At 41.2% G+C, this 23280-nt stretch overlaps 1 protein-coding gene across 1 annotated transcript in view; it reads right to left on the minus strand.

Moving 5' to 3' along the window:
- Positions 1–4544: 4544 nt before the first annotated feature.
- The window catches only part of LMNB2 (lamin B2), a 30482-nt gene continuing 11746 nt past the window's right edge, over positions 4545–23280 (minus strand). Inside the window, exons 3-12 of the mRNA XM_074304222.1 lie at positions 20316–20472; positions 19424–19549; positions 18485–18655; positions 18005–18130; positions 16118–16338; positions 13447–13738; positions 12388–12495; positions 11695–11814; positions 10807–10914; positions 4545–9217 (exon numbers count right to left, since the gene is read on the minus strand). Coding sequence (XP_074160323.1) covers positions 9176–9217; positions 10807–10914; positions 11695–11814; positions 12388–12495; positions 13447–13738; positions 16118–16338; positions 18005–18130; positions 18485–18655; positions 19424–19549; positions 20316–20472 — 1471 coding nt within the window. The 3' untranslated portion in view covers positions 4545–9175. The remainder of the gene's footprint in view (positions 9218–10806; positions 10915–11694; positions 11815–12387; positions 12496–13446; positions 13739–16117; positions 16339–18004; positions 18131–18484; positions 18656–19423; positions 19550–20315; positions 20473–23280) is intronic.

Raw genomic sequence — 23280 nt, forward strand, 5'->3', positions numbered from 1 at the left:
CTTTGCGCTTGCGCAGCTCGTAAACTGCCTCGAGCCAGTTAGTTCAAGGGGTTGTGACATCACTAATACCTCCCGGCTCCGCCCCACCCATACTGGGCACTCGGAGGAAAGCGGTGACGGTCCTGGCAGTCCGCACCCCTCTTCCCTTTAGACCAGGAGGTTCCTCCTCCGTCCCAGCGCTGCCGCGCAATGCAAGCTGGGACATCTCCCATCTCCCCAACAAGAAAGCACAAAGGAATAGTAGCGGCCCAGCCCCGCCTGCCGGCGCCGTGGCCAGGCGAGAACAGACCCTCAGCGCGCAGGCGCCGAGCCTAGCGCCAATCCACCAACCTTACCTTTGCGCAAGCGCCCAGACCTGTACAAGTGGCCCCTTCGCGGCTACTCCGCACGCAGGCGCCCAGCGATCCCTCTCTTACCTGCCCCCCTTCCCCCGCTCTCCTTCCCGAGTTCCTGTGACTCAGCCCCTCTCCGCACCTCGCCGCAATCCGCACGTTCTAGTAGTAGACTCCGGAAGGAAGTTCGAATCGGGAAACTGAGGCACTGAGGTGAAGTACCCCGCGAGAGCCGAGGTCGGAACCAGATCCGTTCACTCCCTCCTCTGCCAGGGCAGTAGATCAGCTGCTGGGCTCTACGTGCTGCAGCTAGACTTTCCCTGGGAGTTAGCAGACACCCAAGGTCCCCGTCAACCGGCCCATACACTAAACCATGTAAACGCGACCTCAGCTTCCATCTGTAAAATGGGGATTATTCACAGCCCTCACCTCCGGGGGTTGTCCTGAGCAGGACATCTTTTTTATGTTTCTGACATTTTTTTTTAATTTTATTTAGAATTTTTTTCCACAGTATATATGCATGAGTAATTTTTTTTTAATAACATTATCCCTTGTATTCATTTTTCCAAATTATCCCCCCTCCCTCCACTCCCTCCCCCCATGACAGGCAATCCCATACATTTTACATATGTTACAATATAACCTAGATACAATATATGTGTGTAAATACCATTTTCTTGTTGCACATTATAATTATTAGATTCCGAAGGTACATGTAACCTGGGTAGATAGACAGTAGTGCTAACAATTTACATTCCCCTCCCAGTGTTCCTTCTCTGGGTGTAGCTACCTCTGTCCATCATTGATCACCTGGAAGTGTTAGCTCTTCTTTATGTTGAAGATTTCCACTTCCATCAGAATACATCCTCATACAGCATTGTTGTTGAAGTGTACAGTGATCTTCTGGTTCTGTTCATTTCACTCAGCATCAGTTGATGTAAGTCTCTCCAGGCCTCTCTGTATTCCTCCTGCTGGTCATTTCTTACAGAGCAATAATATTCCATAACCTTCATAGACCACAATTTACCCAACCATTCTCCAATTGATGGACATCCATTCAACTTCCAGTTTCTAGCTACAACAAAAAGAGCTGCCACAAACATTTTGGCACATACAGGTCCCTTTCCCTTCTTTAGTATTTCCTTGGGATATAAGCCCAGTAGTAGCGCTGCTGGGTCAAAGGGTATGCACATTTTGATAACTTTTTGGGCATAATTCCAGATTGCTCTCCAGAATGGCTGGATTCTTTCACAACTCCACCAACAATGCATCAGTGTCCCAGTTTTCCCCCAGCCCCTCCAACATTCATCGTTATTTGTTCCTGTCATCTTAGCCAATCTGATAGGTGTGTAATGATATCTCAGAGTTGTCTTGTTTCTGACATTTAAAAAAAAAAAATTTGAGTTTGAAATTTTGTTTCTCCAGTCGCTCCTCCACCCATTAAGAAGGCAAGCAACTAGTTTCCTTTTTTTGTTACCTCTTTACTAAGACCTGCAAAAGCTTCCGCTCTCTGAGGCTCGGAGCCTACGGGTTTTGTATTCTATGAGACAACCCTGAGCATGTCATAAAAATGTTTTGGTGTTGATATGATTGGCAGCAGTACCTATTAATGGATCCTTAAGCTTTTCTTTTCATATCATTTAAATGTTCATTTAGAACAGAGGCAAAACCTAATGGGATAAATGTTTCATGTTTTAAAACTTCCAAGTAATACAGACTCACTCTATGGGAAGGAATGGGAAGAGAGGCAGGGTAGGAAGGCATAAATCTCAATGCATCTTGTTGGTGGAGTTGTGAAAGAATCCAACCATTCTGGAGAGCAATCTGGAATTATGCCCAAAAAGTTATCAAAATGTGCATACCCTTTGACCCAGCCATACTACTACTGGGCTTATATCCCAAGGAAATACTAAAGAAGGGAAAGGGACCTGTATGTGCCAAAATGTTTGTGGCAGCCCTTTTCATAGTGGCTAGAAGCTGGAAGATGAATGGATGTCCATCAATTGGAGAATGGTTGGGTAAACTATGGTATATGAATGTTATGGAATATTATTGTTCTATAAGAAATGACCAGCAGGAGAAATACAGAGAGGCCTGGAGAGACTTACATCAACTGATGCTGAGTGAAATGAGCAGAACCAGAAGATCATTATACACTTCAACAATGATACTGTACGAGGATGTATGCTGATGGAAGTGGATTTCTTCAACATAGAGAAGAGCTAATCCAATTCCAATTGATTAATGATGGACAGAACCAGCTACATCCAGAAAAGGAACACTGGGAAATGAATGTAAACTGTTATTTTTACCTTCTGAATCCAATTCTTCCTGTGCAACAAAAAATTCGGTTCTACACACATATATTATATCTAGAATATACTGTAATATATTTAACATATATAAGACTGCTTGCCATCTGGGGGAGGGGGTTGGGGGAGGAAGGGAAAAAATCTGAATAGAAGTAAGTGCAAGGGATAATGTAAAAAATTACCCATGCATATGTACTGTCAAAAAAATGTTATAATTATAAAATAAAATAAAAATTTAAAAAATAAATAAATAAATAAATCTCAATGCATCACTTGGAGGTCATTGGTGAGACTAAGTGTTCAACTTAGTTTGAAAGTCAACCTTGTAGGTACAGGATGGGGGAAGCATTTGGTCATTGGATAATCTGAAACTCCTTAGATAATGAATTAAGAATGTCAAAAAGGAGCTCGTAGTACTAATCAACCAGTTTGCTATGAATTACCCCAGTTGATCCTCAAATCCACTGGTGCTTACAACCAGTAAGAGAATAAGCATTTATTAAGCACCTACTATTAAGCACTAAGCTAAAGTGCTTTGCAATTATTATTTGATCCTCACAACAATGCCCTGAAACTCTTATTATGCCCATTTTACAGTTGGCAGAACTAATAAGCAGCCAAAGGATAAGTGTCTACCTTATTATCCAGGGTCACACAGCTAACAAATATTTTAAATATTTTTAATTTTCCTCAGTTACATATAAAAGTTTACATGTTTTTAAAACTTTTGAGTTCAAGATACTTTTCATTCTTCCCCACTCTTTGCAAAACTCTCATAAGTCATGTGCAAAAGAAAACATAAGTCAAACTCTCAAGAAAAAATACATATATATATATATATATATATATATATATATATATATACATATACATAAAATGTACTTCAGTCTGTGTTCAAATACAATCAGTTCTTTCTCTGAGTATGGATAGCATTTTTCATTAAGTCCTTCAGAGTAATCTTGGATCAGTGTATATCTGAGAATATCAAAATTATTCATAGCTGATTATCCCACATTGTTATTAGTTTGTACACAGATTTCTCTTTGCTTGGGGTCATGAAGATTTTCCAGGTTTTGCTGAGAGCATCCTGCTCATCATTTCTTATAGAACTATAATATTCCATCATAATCACATACCACAATTTAGCAATTTCCCCAGTTGATAATACCCTCAATTTCAGTTCTTTGCCCTAAGATCTGCAATATTTTTGTATGAGTTTTTATAAATTTGACCCAGTTCTCCATATATTTGAAAAATGAGGCTTTCATCAGAGAAACTTGCTTCAAATTTTTCATGCATACTGCGTAATTGCATACTGTTTTCATAATTACATATATAATTACATGCTATTTCCCTGTTTATTCTTTCTTTTCACCTGGGTCCCTCCTTCAAAAGTGAACTAACAAGTTTATCTTGAGGTTGGATGTAGACTGAAGTTTTCTCACTCCAGACCCAATGCTTGCCAGAATCAGGATTAAATGTTCCCTTCTAATTGTTCTGCCTCAGTTTCCCTGAATTGTTCTCAATCCCCCTGGTTGCAACCCTGCTTTTCTACTCATCAGAACTGGATTGATGGTCCCTGCCTGGAGATTCCTGCTCACCTGAGTTTGGACTCCACCTCCCCACACACTTTGTTCAGCTACCCGAGCTATGTGTCATTGAGAACTCATTCGCTGCTGGATTCTTGGAGACAATAGTCTCATTTTCAGCCCTGAGATCAAAAAATGGATTCTTTTGTTCCCAGTAAATTTAACTCTCTCAGAAATCCAAATAAAATATTAAAAACTCTCTAATCTCTATCTTGTCTCAGTTTTTCCAGCATTACAGGGTGAGTATCTGGGTCTCCCACAAAAAGCAATAGTATTCGTTTAAAAAGCCCAAACAAATTCAGACCCAACAATTAAATCAAAACATTTATTGAAGTGTCTTGTACAAAAAAGGTTCCAGTCATAAAACGTATATTACAAATCATTGAAAAAGACATTTGGCATGCATGTATATTCTTTAAAAAAACATTTTTTGAAATGATAAAGTCTAGATTATCACATAGTTCTCAGATGCTCTGCATGACGATCCATCATCTCTACTGAATTTTGTGGGTTTTGCCATGATAACTATTCAACTCAGTAAGTCATTTAAACCTTTTTTTTTTCCTTTTTACAGCAGTGTTCATAAAGAATACATCCATAATGATCAATGGTCACTATATAAATAGAACAAAGCTATCTAAAAGTTGTATGGTTAAAACTACCATTCAAGTCAAAAGTCATTATCTTTATGAAAATAGTATGATGTGGAAAGTGATCTCTGTCATTGCAGGCCTTTGGGCCTTGCTCTTCTTTTAACAGTTTATTGCTTACAACTTTAGTAGGATAACCTGGGGAGGAATATTGGTCCTGCCCAATCACTAAAGAATCAAGTTTTCATGATCTTTTGAGTTGCACTAATACCTTTCACAAAAGCAACCCCCCTCCCCACCCCACCCTACCCTTTCCCAATTCTAGGATTTATTTTCTCAAAGGATCAAGTCAGGCTTCAACACAAGCTTTTCTAGGGTCATCACTGCTACTCTCACCTAACCATTTTTTCATCTAGACCTTAGCATTTCAAGAAAAAGGCATTATGTTTACAAAGAATAATTGTATGTAAATGTGGGCTTATACAAAACAAGAAAAAAAAATCACCTCTGAGTTATTTTAAAGTGGTATAAAGCTAAGCATATTTGAGGGCAAGTAAAAATTCTGTTTCCCAGGCCATGTTCAGCATTAAAAAGGTTCATGCTGCTCAATGTTTCCAAATACTCTATTTCCATTTTCCATTACGGGCTAACATGCAGCCACCAAACAGCAAACCTTCCAGCCAAGAGCCTCCCAATATGAAGCCTAAAACCAGTTATAAAAAGACAACAGAGAACTAGGAAAAGGGCTCAGGACTATGGAGCACACTTAGCTCCTGGACCTATCCTAGTCTCCAAGGACACCTTTGGGCAGCAAAGAGAAGAAATTGATTAAAAAATTGTCTAATCACTTTTTCCCAATACATGGAACAAGAGTCACCAAAAAACTCTCCAGTTCCTCAGCTTCCACTTTTGACACTTTTATGGTTTAATCCAAATAGGAATGAATGCCTCTCCTTTCCTGTTTGACTGGGATAATTGGGCCTTCTTAAAACCCTGGGTCAGAAGGCTAAATATAGAGGGAATGCCCCTTCACAGTTAACATTATTCACATTGTGACAATGACCAGAGATGCTCTGGCACCTCATTATTTGCTGCATGCAGGTGATTAGCTGCCTACCTTATGTGAAACCCATCAAGTGGGCTCCCTCCAGAAAAATAGTTGATTCCTTGGAGGTATTTTTCCTCCATTTGCTTTGGGAGAAGGGATGAGACTGCAAGGAAAGAAAGGGTTTGCTACACAGCTCAGCTATTTCTGGAATCCCTCCTTAAAGCTTCTACATGGCAAGCATAGTTAGCACATACAGCCACCTTCTACCATCTCATTTCTGTCTACAAGGCATGTGTCGTTGAATGATTGGAATGGCCAATAGCTGCTTCCCTGGGTTTAACTGAAATTTGGCCATTACTGCCTCTTCTCACCTCGTCGGGTGTAAAACAAAATCATACTCTAGTAAGTAGTGCCTGCAGTCAGACAGCTGGACAATTCCAAAGAGACTCTGTCATTCAAAAGGAGATCAATGGAGAGGACCAAACCCTTCAGTTCAAAATTTCAAGAGCTTATTGAGAGCGATGGCAAACCAGGCAAACCTAAATCCTTCCAGCTCCTCCCTCACTTTAAAATCTCCTTAACCTAATTAAATTTAATGTTGCCCAAGCCTGGTTATAATTGATATGGCCAGCATGTTCCCCAGCAAATCCCACATGATTTAGAAAGGTCATTTAGTTTTGAACAGCTAGTGGAAGGAATACAGTAGTTTATATGTGTCTCTACTTAAAAATCAGGAATTGCCTCTTAAAAGTGTTTATGTAGCAGTGATCTCTTTAAGAACATGACAACAAAGGCTGCCTTGACTCTGCAGAGAGGACAGTCTAGTCCTTGAGCAACATTGTTTTCTGATAGATAAAACATAAAGTTGTCATGATATAACCTTCTTGGACCCTGCTCTTGGGAATGTTTCTTCAGAAAGGTAGGACATACCCAGAGGCTCCAAGAGGAAAGCTTAATCAAAGCCAAACTGACAGACACTTCAGTTTTTGACACAATTCCCTAAAGAAAGCAAGTCACATGTGGTACACACAGTAGTAGAGGGAAAACAATGACTATTTCTACACTTAGGAGTGAAACATGGGATTTGCATAAACTCTAGTTTAATCCATCCATCTAGCTCTATAGGAAGCAACCTATTTTCTAGAGTTTGGGAAAGGAACCTGTTTCACTCAGGCAGAAAACAGTCAATGGCTCAGATAATTTGAAATCTAATTCAAGCTACTTGTACACAAGGGAATTCACTTAAAAAAACAACAACAACAACAACAACAACTGAGGGAGCTATGACTGCTCAATGTAGGGGGGAGAAAATACCAAGTAAACAGAGAGAGCAAAGTGAGCCCAGGCAGGGACATGGAGCTGAGCACCATCCCAGTATTGATCCAGCCTGTAACAAGGTTCCAGCCACTAGTATAAGAGCTCCCCAGGCCAGATGATGCTATCTGCATACTGGCCAACATAAAAAAATAAATATCCATTAAAAAAAAATAACTTCTATGTATACAGGTAGGAGGGCATGTAAACACAGCAAGTTAGCAGGAGAGACTTGGGCCTTGGCAGCTGGAAGGTGGACTGCATGATTTAAAATATCAGTCTAGGAAAGGTTAATTTGTATTTGCATGTTTTGTCTGAGAAACATAATTTCAGCAAGAAGATATATGTATATATAGATAGATATAGATAGGTGCATATATATTTGACAAAGATAGGTATGATTTCACTACATATTTTGTTACCCCGCCCCCATACACAGAGCAGGAGTAACAGAAAAAGTCAGTCAAATTCAAGGGAAAAAGTCAACATTATCCAAAGTAGCCACCTATTACTCTAAAAATGCCCACACCCTGATAGTGCCATCAGGAGTGAAATAGGCTGCATTATACATAAAGGGAGCAGCTCAGACTCCACGTTAACAGCCCCCTTCAGAGGAAGACATTTGTTAAGACTCATCTGCACCATCAATATTTTTCTTCTTTTAATCTAAGTGCTAACTAGTCCAATCAACTGAATGGCTTTCCACTCCAGATACTACACTTGGCTAGCTTTCCATCTTGTAGCAAAGAGTATTTGTAAATCTAATCTAATCAGCCCACAATGACTTGCTCCTTGACACTAAAGTTATTTGAGGTTGTGGAATTATAACCTTGCTGAGTGGTTAAGAACCAACTTTTTTGAAATCTTAATTTTCAGCCCTGTTGCACTACAGGCTAAGTCACAAAAGTAAATGCCATTAGCCAGACCTGCAAGGACTAGCAATAGGCAAGCAATCAGGGAACATCCAAGAGCCACAACATCCTCTCAAGAACTTCAGGCCATACCAACAGAGTTCATGAGTAGTTCAAGAGCAAAATTTACAAAAGACCAGTGCCAGGCTGGCCTGTGAAGAGAATCCAAATGCCCTGAAGAGTTTAAAAAACAAAACAAAACCAAACAAAAAAAACTGAGTTTGTTATCAGGGAGTCACAATGCTTTGTGTTGCTCAGATAGATGCAAATGTCAGTTTCTGATATTCACTGAAACATGATAGATGAAGCCTGAGACTATACTGCACTTGGCAGAAGTTATTATAAACATTTTATGCAGGGCAGATCACACATCAAATCCCCATCAGGTGATCCATCCTAATTCCCCTCAAGGAAATTTAAAAAAAAAAAAAAAAAGGAAAGAAAAACTTACTTCAATATTCTATTCTCCTAATTTTATACACAATGGTCATGTTGCAAAAGCCTGTGTCTGCAGGCCCTAACCACCAAGGCAACATGGCAATCTCAACTTTAGATTTGATAGAAAATACTAAAAAATATTATCCTGTGCCCTCTTCACAGCTAGTGGCTATTCTGGAAAGGATCCTGGGATATGTGTATAAGAGTGGAGGTAATTTCTCACTTCATGATTCCTTCCCAGGGAATCCAGCCATCATCAGGGAATAACTTTTGGAACAGTAACTCAAGTTTATAATCTATACCTTCCACCCCTAATTCCCCCCCCCAAAAAAAAAAGCCTACTTTCAGAAATTTTGGTGAGATTTACTGATCTGAAAATTTCTAATTCACTCGATGCTAAAATAGGGGAAATGCAGTAATTGGACAGTAGTGTTGAAGGGAGCCCTAAAGTTCGGGGGGGAAGAAGGGACACCCAACCCAAAGAGGAAGAGAAAGGAGAAATCCATTCAAAAATTCTGGCAGTTTGGTTAAAAAATCTCTAGAAATGTAACAAGGAATAAAGAAATCCAATGATACAAAAATAGTTTTCAGCGGCTCTGAGGAAAGGCAGGAGCTGGGAAAGGAAAGTGAGTGGTGGACACTCACATCACTGAACAGCCTCTGGAGGTCGTCCGGGGATCTCCCTGAAAGAGAAATCAGGATCAGGGATAGTTACTTGCCCATAGAAGAAACATTTATCAGAAGCTCATCCCTGAGTTCAGGAGGGTGAATATACAACTTCAATGGAATCTGACCTACCCACCCATTTAGTGATTTGTCTTTTTCAGCCAACTCAAAAGGATGAAAGGAAGGCATTTGGGGTATGTTCAATTCAGGACACTTTAAACACCTTTGTGCATAAAGGCAGATTATGGAAAAACTGTTCTTCAGAGACCTAAATGACTCATGGAAAATGGCTGCCATTTAGTCTACTTAGCTCAAGAAACAAAACTAGGACTGATGGGTAAAAATTAGAGTGGAGCAGATTTGAACTATCTAAAAATGTTCTAACAGTCAATGTTGTTCAGAAATACAAGGGATGATCAGTCCTGTGGAGCCAGGAAGCCTCCTGCGCTGAGGACATCCTGTTGAGGTGACTGCAAAAACAGCTCTTAAAGAGAGCATCTCATACAAAGTTTTTGTTTCTTGGGGGAAAGGGAATTCATGTTTCCCCTAAGTTGGTTTCTGGGGATCCTTCCAACTCAGCAAATCTGGGACTCTACATAAATTTGCTGACTCCTTAGAAAGATAAGTTTTGATAAGAAGGTTAAGAGCTGTCAGTTATTTTTGTCATTTCCAACTCTTTCTGATCTCAATAGGGGTTTTTTCGAAAAAGATATTGGAATGGTCAGCCATTTCCCTCTCCAATTTATTTTAAAGATGAGTAAACTAAAGCAAATAGGGTGAAGTGACTTGCCCAGAGTCACACAGCTAGGAAGTCTCTGAGGCCACATTTGAGAACCTTCTTCCTGATACCAGTTTTTATTTTATTTTTAATTTATTAATATGAGCTTTATTTTAAAAAATACACAGCCCACAGGGATCCTTATATATGGATTAAGGGCCCCATTTCTATTGGAATTTGACTTACTCTAGACTATCAAAGGTAATCCCCACATTGGAGTACTGGGCATTCTTAAAAAACTTGTTTAGAAGTTAATCTCTTTCTGCTCCTGTTATTAATTTTCAGGCTTCAAAATTGTCCAAAAAGTATGTTATGGTGGCACAGAATGCCAGGTCTGGAGTCAGGAAGACCCAAGTTTCAATCTGATGGTTTATCAGTAGGATTATGCAGGTGCAAACTGGGATACAGAGTAGCTACTGATTATTACATACAAGGAAGCTTGATTATTACATACAAGGAGTATAACTAAATTATGCACATTTTCTTAGGCCTGTGATCACAATGACATCCTAATACCAACCAAGTCAGACCAGGATGAACTTTCCTCTATCTTCTAATTAGTATTAGAAATGAATTGTCACCAATAACTTCTATGTGTTTCCACATAACTTTACCTAGACCAATAAAAAAGGCATTTCAGAGGATCAGCTGGCTCTGATGTCAACAAGCATCTGATGTTTTAAAACACAAAAACCTTGTGACAATCAGGTTGGTGTAAGACAATAGGAAACACAAGGACCAGATGAGCTCCTAGTCCAGTAAGACTCCAAGGAACATACCCAAACTTATCTGTGGACAAAGACCCAGAAAGACAAGATGGACATTTACCTGTTGGTGGAAAAGGTCTTCTTCACCAAAGTCTGCTTCTTCTTCCTCCTCTTCTTCCCCATTCTCTTGCACAACTAGTGACTGAGTCACTGTTCTCACAGCCACTTCCTAGGCAAAGCAAACAGCCACACTAAGCAAGTTGTCCATCAGTGAGAGAACAACCCTAATGTTGGAGGAGGGGAACAGGAGAGTGGAAGGACCCCCTCCCCTCAAGGTCCCAAATGATCTATTGGGAACATTGTTCCTAGCCTGGCAATAAGCTTGCATAAGAAAATACCCTCTCTGGACTTCAGCTCCCTATGATGCCTAGCACACAGAGATGTTGCAAGGATCAAATAAGCTAACTACTGGTACAAGAACTCTAGATGGGGCAGCTAGATAGCACAGTGGATAGAGCACCAGCCCTGAAGTCAGAAGGACCTGAGTTCAAATATGGCCTCAAACATTTAACATATCCTAGCTGTGTGACCCTAGGCAAGTCACTTAACCCCAATTACCTCAGCAAAAAATAACAAAAATATGCATAAGCTAACATAACTGCATCTTTAATTTCAACAGGACAGAATTTTGGGGTCAAAATTTACTTTTTATCTCTTGTTTCATGTACTATATGCATACAAAATTGCCTCTTTTTGTAGCACATGGCACTGCCCCCAAATGCCTGGCTGCTTTCTGGGGTACTGGGAAAGTTTTAATCATGTGGAATAGAGGGCTATCTCAGTGTGAGCCTATTTCTATAGAAAGCCCCTAGTTCTGATAGATTTTCTGACACCCTGTCTGAGGGGACCCTGTCAACTTGCAGTAACCCAAAGAATGCATAGAAGATAAAGCAAGCTGAGGATATTGCAACTACAATCCAGTTAGCCTCAACCAAGCCTAAATAAATACCTCTCCATCTGCGTTGACCAGGTACGTCCTAAAATTTCCGCCAGTGCCCCAGCTGCTCTGGTTCTTCCATACAAGAACAGATGGTGGGCTATGAGTCACACCAGCATCTGCTGCCCAGATCTGAGAAAAAAACACAGTCAGAGCTTCTTCTTCCTTGTTCCCAGTTATTCACATCCAAAGTATCTGTGTCACAAACCTCTGAAGTCTCCAATCAGAGACTTTTTATCCTCTCTTCTAATAATTGCCTTATAGGAGATACCAGCCAGTTAAGAGCTCAGTCCCTTTCTTCAGAGGAAAAAGAAAAGCTCCTAGTCTAGAACCATGCCTCTTCCTTGTCCACAGGGCCTTGAAAGTATTCTCCCGCCTCACCCACCTCCTAATCCCAAATGATTTACCTAATACTTAGACCTGTCTACCCCATCTTCCCTTCCAATGTGTCTTCTGATATCTCTTTCTACCTGGCTTCTGACCCAAGAAGAGTGATGTGACAGGAATTCTATGTGACTCTATAACTGCTGCTTCCTGAAAGTCTCAAGGATGGGGAAGGACCACTGGCTCTCTTCCCTTCCTTCTCAAACTAGAAAGTCTTTTTCAATTCTCCTGGTACCCATGACAGGAGTAGAACAAGAACCTCCACCCCCCCCCCTCCAAATCTAGCCCAACAGCCCCAACAATTAGTCCTCTCTGACTTACCGTGACAGTTTGCCCAGCCCGAAGAACATACTTGGGAGTAAATTTATAGGCAATTTCTTCACCTTCTCCAATCTGTCTCTTTAGCCTCCAATTACCCAAAGACTGATCCTAAAGAAAACACAAAAGAAGCCAGGTTAGGCAACCAAGACAAAGCTCTGGAAGCTGTTCATGGATAAACTCCTAGTTTTCTATAACACATGTTTTTAAGAAAGCATTTTCTTCTAAAGCCTTATTTTCCATGTAGAGATATGATAAAAACCTTCCTTTTTGGTTCACTGGAAAATTTTAATAACATTTCTCTGGTCCACAAGCCTTTTCCAGATTCCCCAAAATGTGGGTAATATGTTAAGGACTAAGTCTCTCTCTCTTTCTTTTCTTTTTTTTTTTTTGCTAAGGCATGTGTGCAGCCATCACATCTACGAAGTGTTAAGTATCTGAGGCTAGATTTGAACTGGAGTAGTCCTGACTTCAGGACTGGTGCTCTATCCACTGTGCCATCTAGCTGCCCCAGTTTTTTTCTTAAAAGAAATAGATTAAGATATACCAAAGCTTTTTAGGGTTTTTTGGGTTGTTTTTTTCGAAGCAATGGGAGATTAAATGACTTGCCCAGAATCGACAAGTAGTAAATGTCTGAAGCTGAACTTGAATTTGTGTTCCTAACTCTAGGAACTCTAGACACTAACTCTAACTCTAGGGTCAGTGCTCTATCCATTACCTCACAGGATACTAAAGTTTGGGGAGAAAAAAGTATAATTTCCTCATTCCCAGAAAATATTAGCCTGCCACACTCTCTTTACCATTACTTAGAAAGAATTTTCTATATATTCATCATTGGGAGAATATCCCTTACAATCCTTAAAAAAGTGGTCAAGGAAGAAATTAACTCCAAACCGTAACAACATATTTTCATTACTTCTTGATTTCTACATAACGTTAAATTGACATGAATCCTCAGGTTGCCTGTCCATCAAGCTGCTGATTTGAAAGCTTTCTTCCCACCTCCAGTCCCTCTACTTTTGCCCATCTCATGGCACCTGCATGGGTTTGCCCCATTCTCACTTTATCAGAGCTGTTCTTGAGTTGCACATATTTTCCCTCCAGATCAATCTCCTCTATGCTGATGCTCCCTGTGGTAGAGGCTTGCTGTGACAGCTGAAAGCTGCTACTGCTGGCACTGCTGGCACTGCTGCCAGTGCCGATGCCACTGGTGCCACTGCCTGAATGCTCCTCCAGCTCTACTCGCTTCCTCTTGCTTCGAGAAGAACGGATTGCAGATGTGCTGCTGCTGCTGCTGCTTGAGGTGGCTCTAGATACCGTGACTCGGGAGGATGGGCTAGGAGACAGTTTTAGCCTGCAAACCAAAAAGCAAAAAAAAAAAAAAAAAAAAGCTCAAGAAAGGTTGGCAGAAATTCCTATCAGGTGACATCTTTTCAGAAGAATGATATATACCTCCAGGGATGGAGTTGGCCCATAGTGCTCTCTTCAGGAACAGGAGGCTGGGATGGACAGATTACCCACTGACTCATGAAAACATTTTGGAGGTTTTCTAAGGAAATCTAGGGAGCAGCTTGGCTGAAGCAGAGCAACAAGGAGGGGAAAAGGTAATAGGTGTTATCTGTGAATATAGAAGAGAATCCACTCTGAAAGGCTCAACTACATTCCTGCTTTCATGAAGTCTCAGAAGGGCCCTAGTTAAGCCTAGGAGACAAAATTCTGGTCTCCAGGCTCCTATCAATGAGCCAAACCTTTTCTGCATTGTTCCAGCCAGAGAATTTCAGCTCTAATTTAAGTTCCCAGGAAAAGTCAGGTAGAACAAGAAATGGCAAAGCAGCTGCTCAGAGATGAACTGAGCAAGGTCCATGAGAAATTCCAGCAGACTTGCCCATTGAGACAATACAGGGGAGGAAATCTATATGACAGAGGTATACAGGTGGGAACAGCATCCAGATTTCACACCAAGCCAAAGGCTTGGTTTTCATTTGTTTTTTAAGATACCAATGATATGGAAAACAAAAAGCAACAACTCGACATTTTAACAACTAATGTGGCTAGGGAAGAGTGGAGGCTAGATGAACCCTAAGGGTTTTGCCAAACAAAATAGCAAAATTCCATTTTCCCTTTTTGCAAAATACTCTTATTAGCATAATGGCAACTCTATTCTTCTGGACATGCCAGAAAAAGAACAAACTTAAGAGCCTTCTCTATCATGTTGATGAGAGCCACGGCCAAAAAAAAAAAAAAAAAAAAAAAAAGGCTGTTATAAAGGAGATTTAGCCCCAGGTGAGAACTCTCTAAAAATGAGTCACCCAAAAGTGAAATGAACCTGCCTGTTCGGGGATAGCTTGGATGAGATGTTGAGGCCCTTTCCAATTTGGAGACCCTTAAGATTTTAGGCTAAAGTAATCGTTCCCCTCACCTAACAGGGCAAGTTTGTGAAGACAAGTTCTCTATAGCACTTGGCACAAGAAAGGTGCTCAGTAAATGATAACTGAATTGAAGTTATCTTACTATTCCACAACTCAGGCAACTTCAGCAGTGATGAGTGATTAGTTAAGTAAATGAAATGTTGATCATCAATCAATATCAATAACTCACACAGATGTCAGTCATTTAGAAATGTCAATTATATAGAACCCAATTAAGAAGGAAGCAAAAAAGCCCTTCAAGCAATTGCAATATCATTGTGTTATAATAAACAACAAATGAAGATTTCAGGGGCACATGAGAAGACATGTATGAACTAATTTATATTTGCAAAGAGAAGTGAGCAGAATAAGGAGAACAAAAAAATAAAGGTCAAAGGTGATATAATTCTGACTGATCAGGATCAGAAGAGATAGCAATTTCCTTCCCACTTAAAGCCAGACAGCAAGTGTGGGCTCAGCTATATTTGGGTCAAGGTGAGGTTGGGGTGGGGGAAGAGGCATAGGAGTTGTAGCTGAAATTCACGGATGTATAAGCAAACTAATTCAATATATGTCACCCAATTAGCCAAAAGCTGTGACACATGTTCAGGAACTCAAGTATGGACATTATTTTCCAGAAGATTATCCCAAAAAACCTGATTCTTTATTCAAAATTTTAACAAGGCGGCAGCTAGGTGGTGCAGTGGATAGAGCACCAGCCTTGAATTCAGGAGGACCCGAGTTCAAATCTGGTCTCAGACACTTAACACTTCCTAGCTGTGTGACCCTGGGCAAGTCACTTAACCCCAGCCTCAAAAAAAAAAAAAAAATTTAACAAGACAAGGTTATCTGGTTTCCCAGCCAAAAGCAGTATAGATAGGGTTAAGGGAGAACATTGCTAAGGGGAAGAATCAGGTGAGAACTGATAGTCTGGCAGTGAGGAATAGACAGGAAAAAGGCAAGAAACAGACACAGGAAAACCAGAAGCCTAGCATCACGGGGGCTGAATGTGCAGAAGACCTCCACATAAACACTGAAGGCTTAGTCTCAAAAATGTAACTTTATGTACAGTGTCTCCCTGAAATAGCCAGGAAAGAATATGATACATTTTAGACATTTACACTAAGCACTGGTTCAAACCACAAAAAGGATCTGATTCTTAAAAGGAATTTGCTTCAGGTCTCTAAAACAGTTTCTATAGAATACAATCCTAATAATGCTGGACAAATGAGGTATTGCTGTTAATTGTTAGTGAAGGCCCCAGGAGCTCTCTTCCTCCCTCCTGAAACATTGTTGAAGCTAAGGGGGCAGCCAGCTTCCTTTACCTTTCCTCCTCCCCTTCCAAGAGTTTCCGATAGGCATTGATTTCCATGTCCAAGGCAAGCTTCACATCGAGCAGTTCCTGATACTCAGTCAACTGCTGCTGCATCTGGTCCCTCATCTCTGTCATTTCCCGTTCCTTGGCATCCAACATCTTTCGGAACTTCTCCCGCTCTCCACTCAAAATCTCCTCCAGCTCACGGATACGATCTTCTGCGGCACTGGCCTACGGTTTCACAGAATGTGGTTAATCCAACTATTCAGACTCCATTATCATCCAAGGAACCTGAGAGCCCAAAGCAGGCAGCAGAGAAGGAAAAAAAACTAATCCCAAAAGTGAGGCACGAGCCAAAGAAGTGGATGGGAAAGCAGCCGTGTTCTTCTCCCCTAAGTGCCTTCCTAAGCTTGCCTCAAACTCAGGGAGTAGCCTCCTACTGTTGGTGTTCTGAGTCCTCCTTGTCCCTAACCTCTCACACCCAAATATTCATCCTCACAGATCTACTTCCTCTCTATAATCTCTCTGCATTGTTACCCCACCACTCCATAGCCTGGCCCCCAGGTTCACAGCCTCTCTGCTATTCTTCATGACTCTGCCAGAAATAATCCTTCTTATGCAAAGACTACTCCCTGTTTGGAACTCACCAGGGCTCAGCTCCCTTTGGGCTATAAATAGACACAATAAAATCAAAGCTTTTCTGCCTAGCATTCAAGGTCCCCTATAATATGGGGCTTATACTATATAGCATTATCCCCTCCAAAATCTTTTTGTTTCCGTCCTTCAAACACACCATGACCTTGTCTTTTCCTGGTGTCTTTTGTCTCATATGCCTAGGGCAACACTTCTCAAAGTTTGGTCTGAGGTCAATTGTTCTCACAATGGTCTCACAACTAACCATTCCTCCCTTTTTCAACAATCTATTTGTGTGAGGATGGACATTTTCTTCTGTATCTCAACCAAAAAAAGCTATCACAATAACCAATAAACATTGATTAAATGCCTATAATGTGTTAGCACACACTGTGCTAAGCAGAAGAGGTTATGAGAATTCAGCTTCTATTTTTAAGTTGAAAATTCATGAGATCTGTAAAAATATATTAAGCAATGCAATTTTCACTAATTTTTATTTTGGAAAAACTATTTTTTTTATTAACATGTAAAGTGTTTATTATTTTTAAATGAATATTTTTAAAATATATCTATCGGTTTTATTTCTAATACAGTGAACAGTGATAGCTCTAAACCCCACAAAAAAAGCTCTTTGGGACCCTCAATCATTTTTAAGAGTGTAAAGGGGCCCTTTATAATTCAAGAAACTCTAGCATCAAGTATCCTTCAGGCATCACACAGTCCTTCAATCTCACTAGGGAACACTGTATATTCTAGTATAGATTTAAGTTTTGTCTCCCTAAAAGCCCATAAACTCTATGTAGGCAGGATCTGTGTCTAATCTAAACTACTCTATTCTTCAGAGTATGCCTACACTAAGTGAATGATAACTACTGAATGAATGAACTAGAAGAGCAATTTGAATTGAGTTAGAAAAATGGGTTAGGAGACTGGGCCAAGCCCTTCATATCCCTAAGCCCAAGATTCTTCACAGGTACAATGAAAAGTGACACTTGTTTTCAGGACAGTGCTTTGTCAGTCAAAGTACTGTACAAAATTATGAGCATCTAAATTATTCTCATGAAACCGAAGCTAGAAAAACACAGTTTCTTTAAGCTAAATGAGAATGAGAAATATTGTATGAGGCCTGGTAACATACGGATGGAAGGACAGCTTTCCAACAGCACAAAGTACATGTTTAAATGTCTGCTGATAAAATTCAGTAAGGAAGGCACCCAAGGATGAATGATCCAAAGTAAGACGCAGAGGGAGCCCAAGCCCTCACCTGTTTCTGGAGGCTGGAGAGTTGGTAACTGAGAGACTCCACTCTCATGCGGGCTTCCTTTAGCTCCTCCCGAGCTGCGCTGGCTGCTTTGTCATTTTGGTCAGAGCACAGTTTGGCATTCTCCAGCTGGAAGAGGAAAGGAGAGAGGACATGGTGTGGGACAAGGGGCTTAGAGGGAAGCTCACAGCTTTCACCACAGACTACCTGGCCTCTGCAAATGGAAGGCAAGTATCTATACCCCACAGGCCTTGATATCCACATAGGGGCGTGGGAGGAAAACAGGAGGACCAGGATCCCACAATCCATAAGAAAGGTCAGAAGTGGCTGCAGGGACCATCAGCACCACAGTTACAGAACACAGGAGCCTTTACATTCACAGGCTGCCCTCAGATGCTCATTTTAGTTGACTGGTCTTCAATAAAATGAGGATTGCTGAGAAACTGTGAACTCCTCTGGAATAGCAGACCCTCTTGCTCATACCTTGGCCTGGTAGGTCTGTTCCAGCTCCAACTTGTAGAGCCTCACTTGCTCATCATGCTGATTACGAAGGTCCTCTAAGGCCTGTGCCATCTTGAATTCATATTCCTGTTGACGGCTGCTATCAACCTCTACCAAACGGCGTTCATGGCTTTTCCGAGTTTCTCGTACCTCCTGATCCGAAAAAGAAGAGGAATTACTGGATATCATTTGTGTACTCCTCAGCAGAAAGGCGGAAAACTTGCAGCTTTCTTGCTATAGCTTTTCTCTCCTAAGTAACATCAAGAGAGTGAATGAGGTGAACTGACCCAAACTTCTATCAAGGATCCTTGTTTCATCACAGATGTAAATAACAAGAAAGAGAAAAAATACTGGGAAGTCTTTTAAGCCACTTTAAGTCATTGACAATTAAAGGCCACAAGAGCTGCCCATATTCACTCTGAGTGGACAAAGTTATCACTTTACTGGTTATGTTTTGTTTGGACACAACTTTGGATTTCTTTTTTAATCCATTTAACAAAAATTAGGTATTTAACATGTACAAAAATACTAGATATCAGATGCTAATGGAGACAGTTTAGAAAGAACACAGCAATCAACCCAAAGCCAGGTTTTAAGACTCCAGTTGGGTGAGGCTATTTGGACCCAAAACCTGTCCACATTGCCTAATTTCTAAAGATACTGGGAGCCCTGAGAGAGTGGAAAAGAGGACTCCCTTAGGATAAACAAGGCAGCCAGTTACAAGAGGACAGGATATTTGAGGACCTTAGTGAGGCAATGGGCTGTCAAGGGGGAAGGTCTCTGACTCCTTCACAATATGCTAGTCCTTGTCTGGGTGCCAAGGAGAAGTAGAAGACATGACCAAAAGTCCATTTAGGAACTCTATTCCCCATACCACTCTGAGGGCCCTTTCTTCATAACAAGGTAACAGGTTTAAAATACCTCTTCAAATATGTTCTTCCGGAAGTCTAGCTCTTCCTGTAAGCTCTGGTAGCGATTCTCCAAGTCTACCCGCATCAGCGTCTCCTTTTCCAACTGCTTTTTCGCCACAGCATGACCATCTTCTGCCTGATATTAAGGGTTAGAACCCAACATGCTCAGGTGCCTTCCTCCCACTCCCCAAACCCTTCTTAACTCAAACTTTCTTGGGACTCTTAGGTCTTAATGGCAGGCATACTATTAATCCACAAGTTAAGTCAGAGAGCAAGCACACCTCAAGCCTGGAAAATGTAGTACAAAGAAACCTTAATGTACAGTCACATAAAATGGGTTGGAATCCCTGACTAGAACTTATTACTTATGTGATCAAGCCAAATCCCTCCACCTATGTTTCTTGTTTGTATATGAGGACAAGAACTCTTAAACCACCTACTTTATGGGTTAAAAGCCAAACTAGGATAATAGATTTTTGGTGATTAGTGAGTATTCCATTCATGTCAATTGTTCGCATTTTGAGGCAATTAAATGAAAGTGTTACTAAGAATATGGCAATTCACATGGCTGCAGTCATTAGGGTCATACTCTGACTTTGCATAAACTGAATTATCTCATCCAAAGGCCATTCACCCAACCTTGGCACAGCAACCATATAGTCCCAACTTCTCACTTCCTTCCTACTGATGAGGCTGCCTGGAATCCCAAGTAAGGCCCTCCAACCTCACTTGGATGCCTCCCAAGACAGGGAGTAAAGATTTAAGATTTAATGACAAGGAGAAGGAGTGGAAAAGCATGGCCCAGAATACCGCCACAGGCAGCCAAGCCCATTCAGTGGCAGAAAAGTTGCCATGCCCAAGGCCACTGATCCAGTGGCTCATAAGCAAGATGATGTTTCTACCTTAGCGAGCTGGGCCCGGAGCTCAGCAACATCACTTTCCAGATTCCGTTTGTCACTCAGGGCAGCAGAAAGCTCAGCTTCACTCCGGTGAAACAAGGACTCAAGGTCCTTCACACGGCCCTGGGCAACAGTCAGATCTCCATCCTTCTTCTTACAGCTAAAAGTGAAGCAAAAATACTTGGATGAGTAAAGTCACACGAGGCAATAACTCTACTGTGAATTGAGAGTCAAGCACCCCAGGTCTTAGTTTAGCTCTACCACTACCTGACTGCCACAACAGACTCATCACTTCTCTATACTGCAACTTTATGTAAAATGGAAAGTTGTTTATCCAATTTAAAAACACCAAGATTCAATACATATGTTGCTATTGAGCTTTTAAAATAGTCTTTGGGCTTAGTACCACACAAAAGGCAATAAAGATTGAGAGAAAAATGGAGATTTTAGCAAATGCCCAATTGGAAGTGTTTACAATAAGTAAGTACATTATTTTATTCACTAAGTGCCCAGATAGACTTTTGTTGAGCCTCTCCAAATGAACATATAGCAAGTGTCCAAAGTCTTATCAGTCATGTCAGTTAAGGCAAGAACCAAAAGAACATCTTTAAGGCCCTACTGCAAGTAGAGAAAACATGACTCTCTCCAAAGAGAACTTCTAAGAACAGTAAGAATGAGAATCTCCTAATAACCTCTGCTCCTTACCACCTATATGACCTTGGATAAGTCCCTTCAATGTTTTCTAGGTTTCTTTTAGACCAATTTATCTGAGGTCCCATCTTATTCCATGATCTAAGTCCCTATCCACCCCATTCACAAGGTGGTATTTTAAGACCTCTGAGGAATAGGGAAGGGGACCAATTCTAAACTTAATTGACTAGGCTGGCTACATTCAAGTTTACATTGAACCCAACAGATTTCTTTCCAAGAAAGCCTACTGGCATAATAGGACTCCCTTTGACAGCATCTCCTGAAAAGCTCCAGGTTTTCAAAGCTTCCCACCAGCCCATTAGGAGGTCCCAGGAGGCCAGGATGAGTGGTCTGACCAATCACAGAAGGATTCAATGTAAAAAAGAGGGTCTGGCACCCTGCAGAAGGCACCTGGCCTACTAAAGATAAGGCACAGATAGGCTAGTACACCCCAGCATCGCCCTCTTAAAGAACACGGAGTGTTTGGAGGCCCAAAGTCCACTATACCTACTATTAACACTGTTACACAAGCCCAAAAAGAATTATCCCTGGTCCCACCAGCAGGGGGCAATCGGCCTCGTCATAGGATAATCCAGATCAAAACTCCCACAGGCTCTGAGGTAGAACTAGTAGTAACTTGTTCAGCTTTTGGCAAATCTAGTAAAAAGCCTTCCTTCCCAAGTGATCAAAGGAAAGACTAACCTGCCTGAAGGCAAAGGCCTGGCCTTGGTATTCTAGAGGAACCCATCAGCTCTGGGGTTCCCTGGTCAGTAGGTGGATCCCCAGATGGGAAAGGCACTAGAGTCACAGGAGAAAGATATTAAAGTACAGGGAAAAGCTTCCCATAAGATCCCTAGGTAAAAATTGTAAACCCTAGGGGCTAGAAAGGACAGTTCTCTACCTAAGACTCAATTAGCTTCATGACTGATGGAACTCATTCCATTTGGTAGAAGGAAAAAAAAAATCTCCAAGTGAAGTAGCCTGTCCCACCTAGGTCACACATTTTAGCCTGGTCATCCACCCATGTTTTTCTGATTCCAAGTTCCATCCCCCTCCCCCACCAACATTAAATTAACCCAGATGGACATCCCATATCCAACAGGACAAGGGCTTGCAAAAGGGCCCCAGGGCAGCTTCCCAATTTCAGCAGAACTATTGCCAAACACTGGCCTTTGGGCAGAATAATGACCGCTAGATGAGCAGCTCTTCAACGGGAAAGGCAGTCCTGGCCAAGAAATCCCCAGCCAAAGGAGAGCAGCCATAAGGCTTTACTATCCTGTCTCAGCTTTCCACATCTTTTCCTAGTGCCACATCAATGTCTAAGGCCTGAAGACTATTACTAGATCACAGCTGCTCACATCTCCTGAACCACCAGGTTCAGAAGATGAAACAAAAATGATAGCCAAGAGGACCAAACTTAAAATGACAATTCTTATTTTCCAAGCCTCGATCAACTACCCTCCTACTACCTGTGAGACTTCAGGCTCTATGCTGGCATCTGAGGGGATTAAACTCAGCAATCTCTAAGATCCTCCTAACTCTAAATCTTTGGCAGTAGATCAAAAGATAGAGGTTTCTGCCCATCACTGTTCAATTTTGCCCTGGTACAGGCCGGACTAACTAAGAGCTTTCTTGGGTCCCCTCACAATCACACAACTCAGGTATACAGCCCAGGTCTCTTCACTCCCCAATGCAGTGCTGCCCCCACTAACATGCTGCCCTACACTGTAAAGCCTCACACAGAAAGCAACCTCCAGGAAAAAGCTTTTTTAGGGGCATCACAAAATGCCTTCTAGTTAAAGAACCCCAGTAGCATCCCAGGAACAACAAGGCACATGTATTCCTTAGATCAATGTGCTAGGGGACTCAATTGCTGCCAGGAGGACCCTTTAGAGCTAAAGTATCAGTAAATCAAGAACTGACCAGAGGGTCCATAAGGTTTGATTCTGCTATCTAGTGGCAGAAACATTTAAAATCCCAAAAGGAAACCTTTTGGCAAAGAACTCTGTTTCTCTCTTTCCCCTCCTCTCATCATGATTGAGTCATTTGCTCAGGATCACACAGCTAGACCCAAGTTCAAATCAAATCTTTCAACAGTAAATAAATTGTCTAGCAGAATTAAACACCTAATTTTTTTGTTCAACACAGCTGAGGTCACAATCTCAGGCAATTCACTTTTCCTCTATCCCTCAGGTTCAGGTTCCCTATTTGTTAAATGAGGAAATTGAACTAGATTCTTGATGTTTGAGGATATCCAGGGGCCATTCACAGAATGATT

The sequence above is a fragment of the Sminthopsis crassicaudata genome, chromosome 1 (genome assembly GCF_048593235.1).
Source record: "Sminthopsis crassicaudata isolate SCR6 chromosome 1, ASM4859323v1, whole genome shotgun sequence".
NCBI classification, from domain to species: Eukaryota; Metazoa; Chordata; class Mammalia; order Dasyuromorphia; family Dasyuridae; genus Sminthopsis; species Sminthopsis crassicaudata.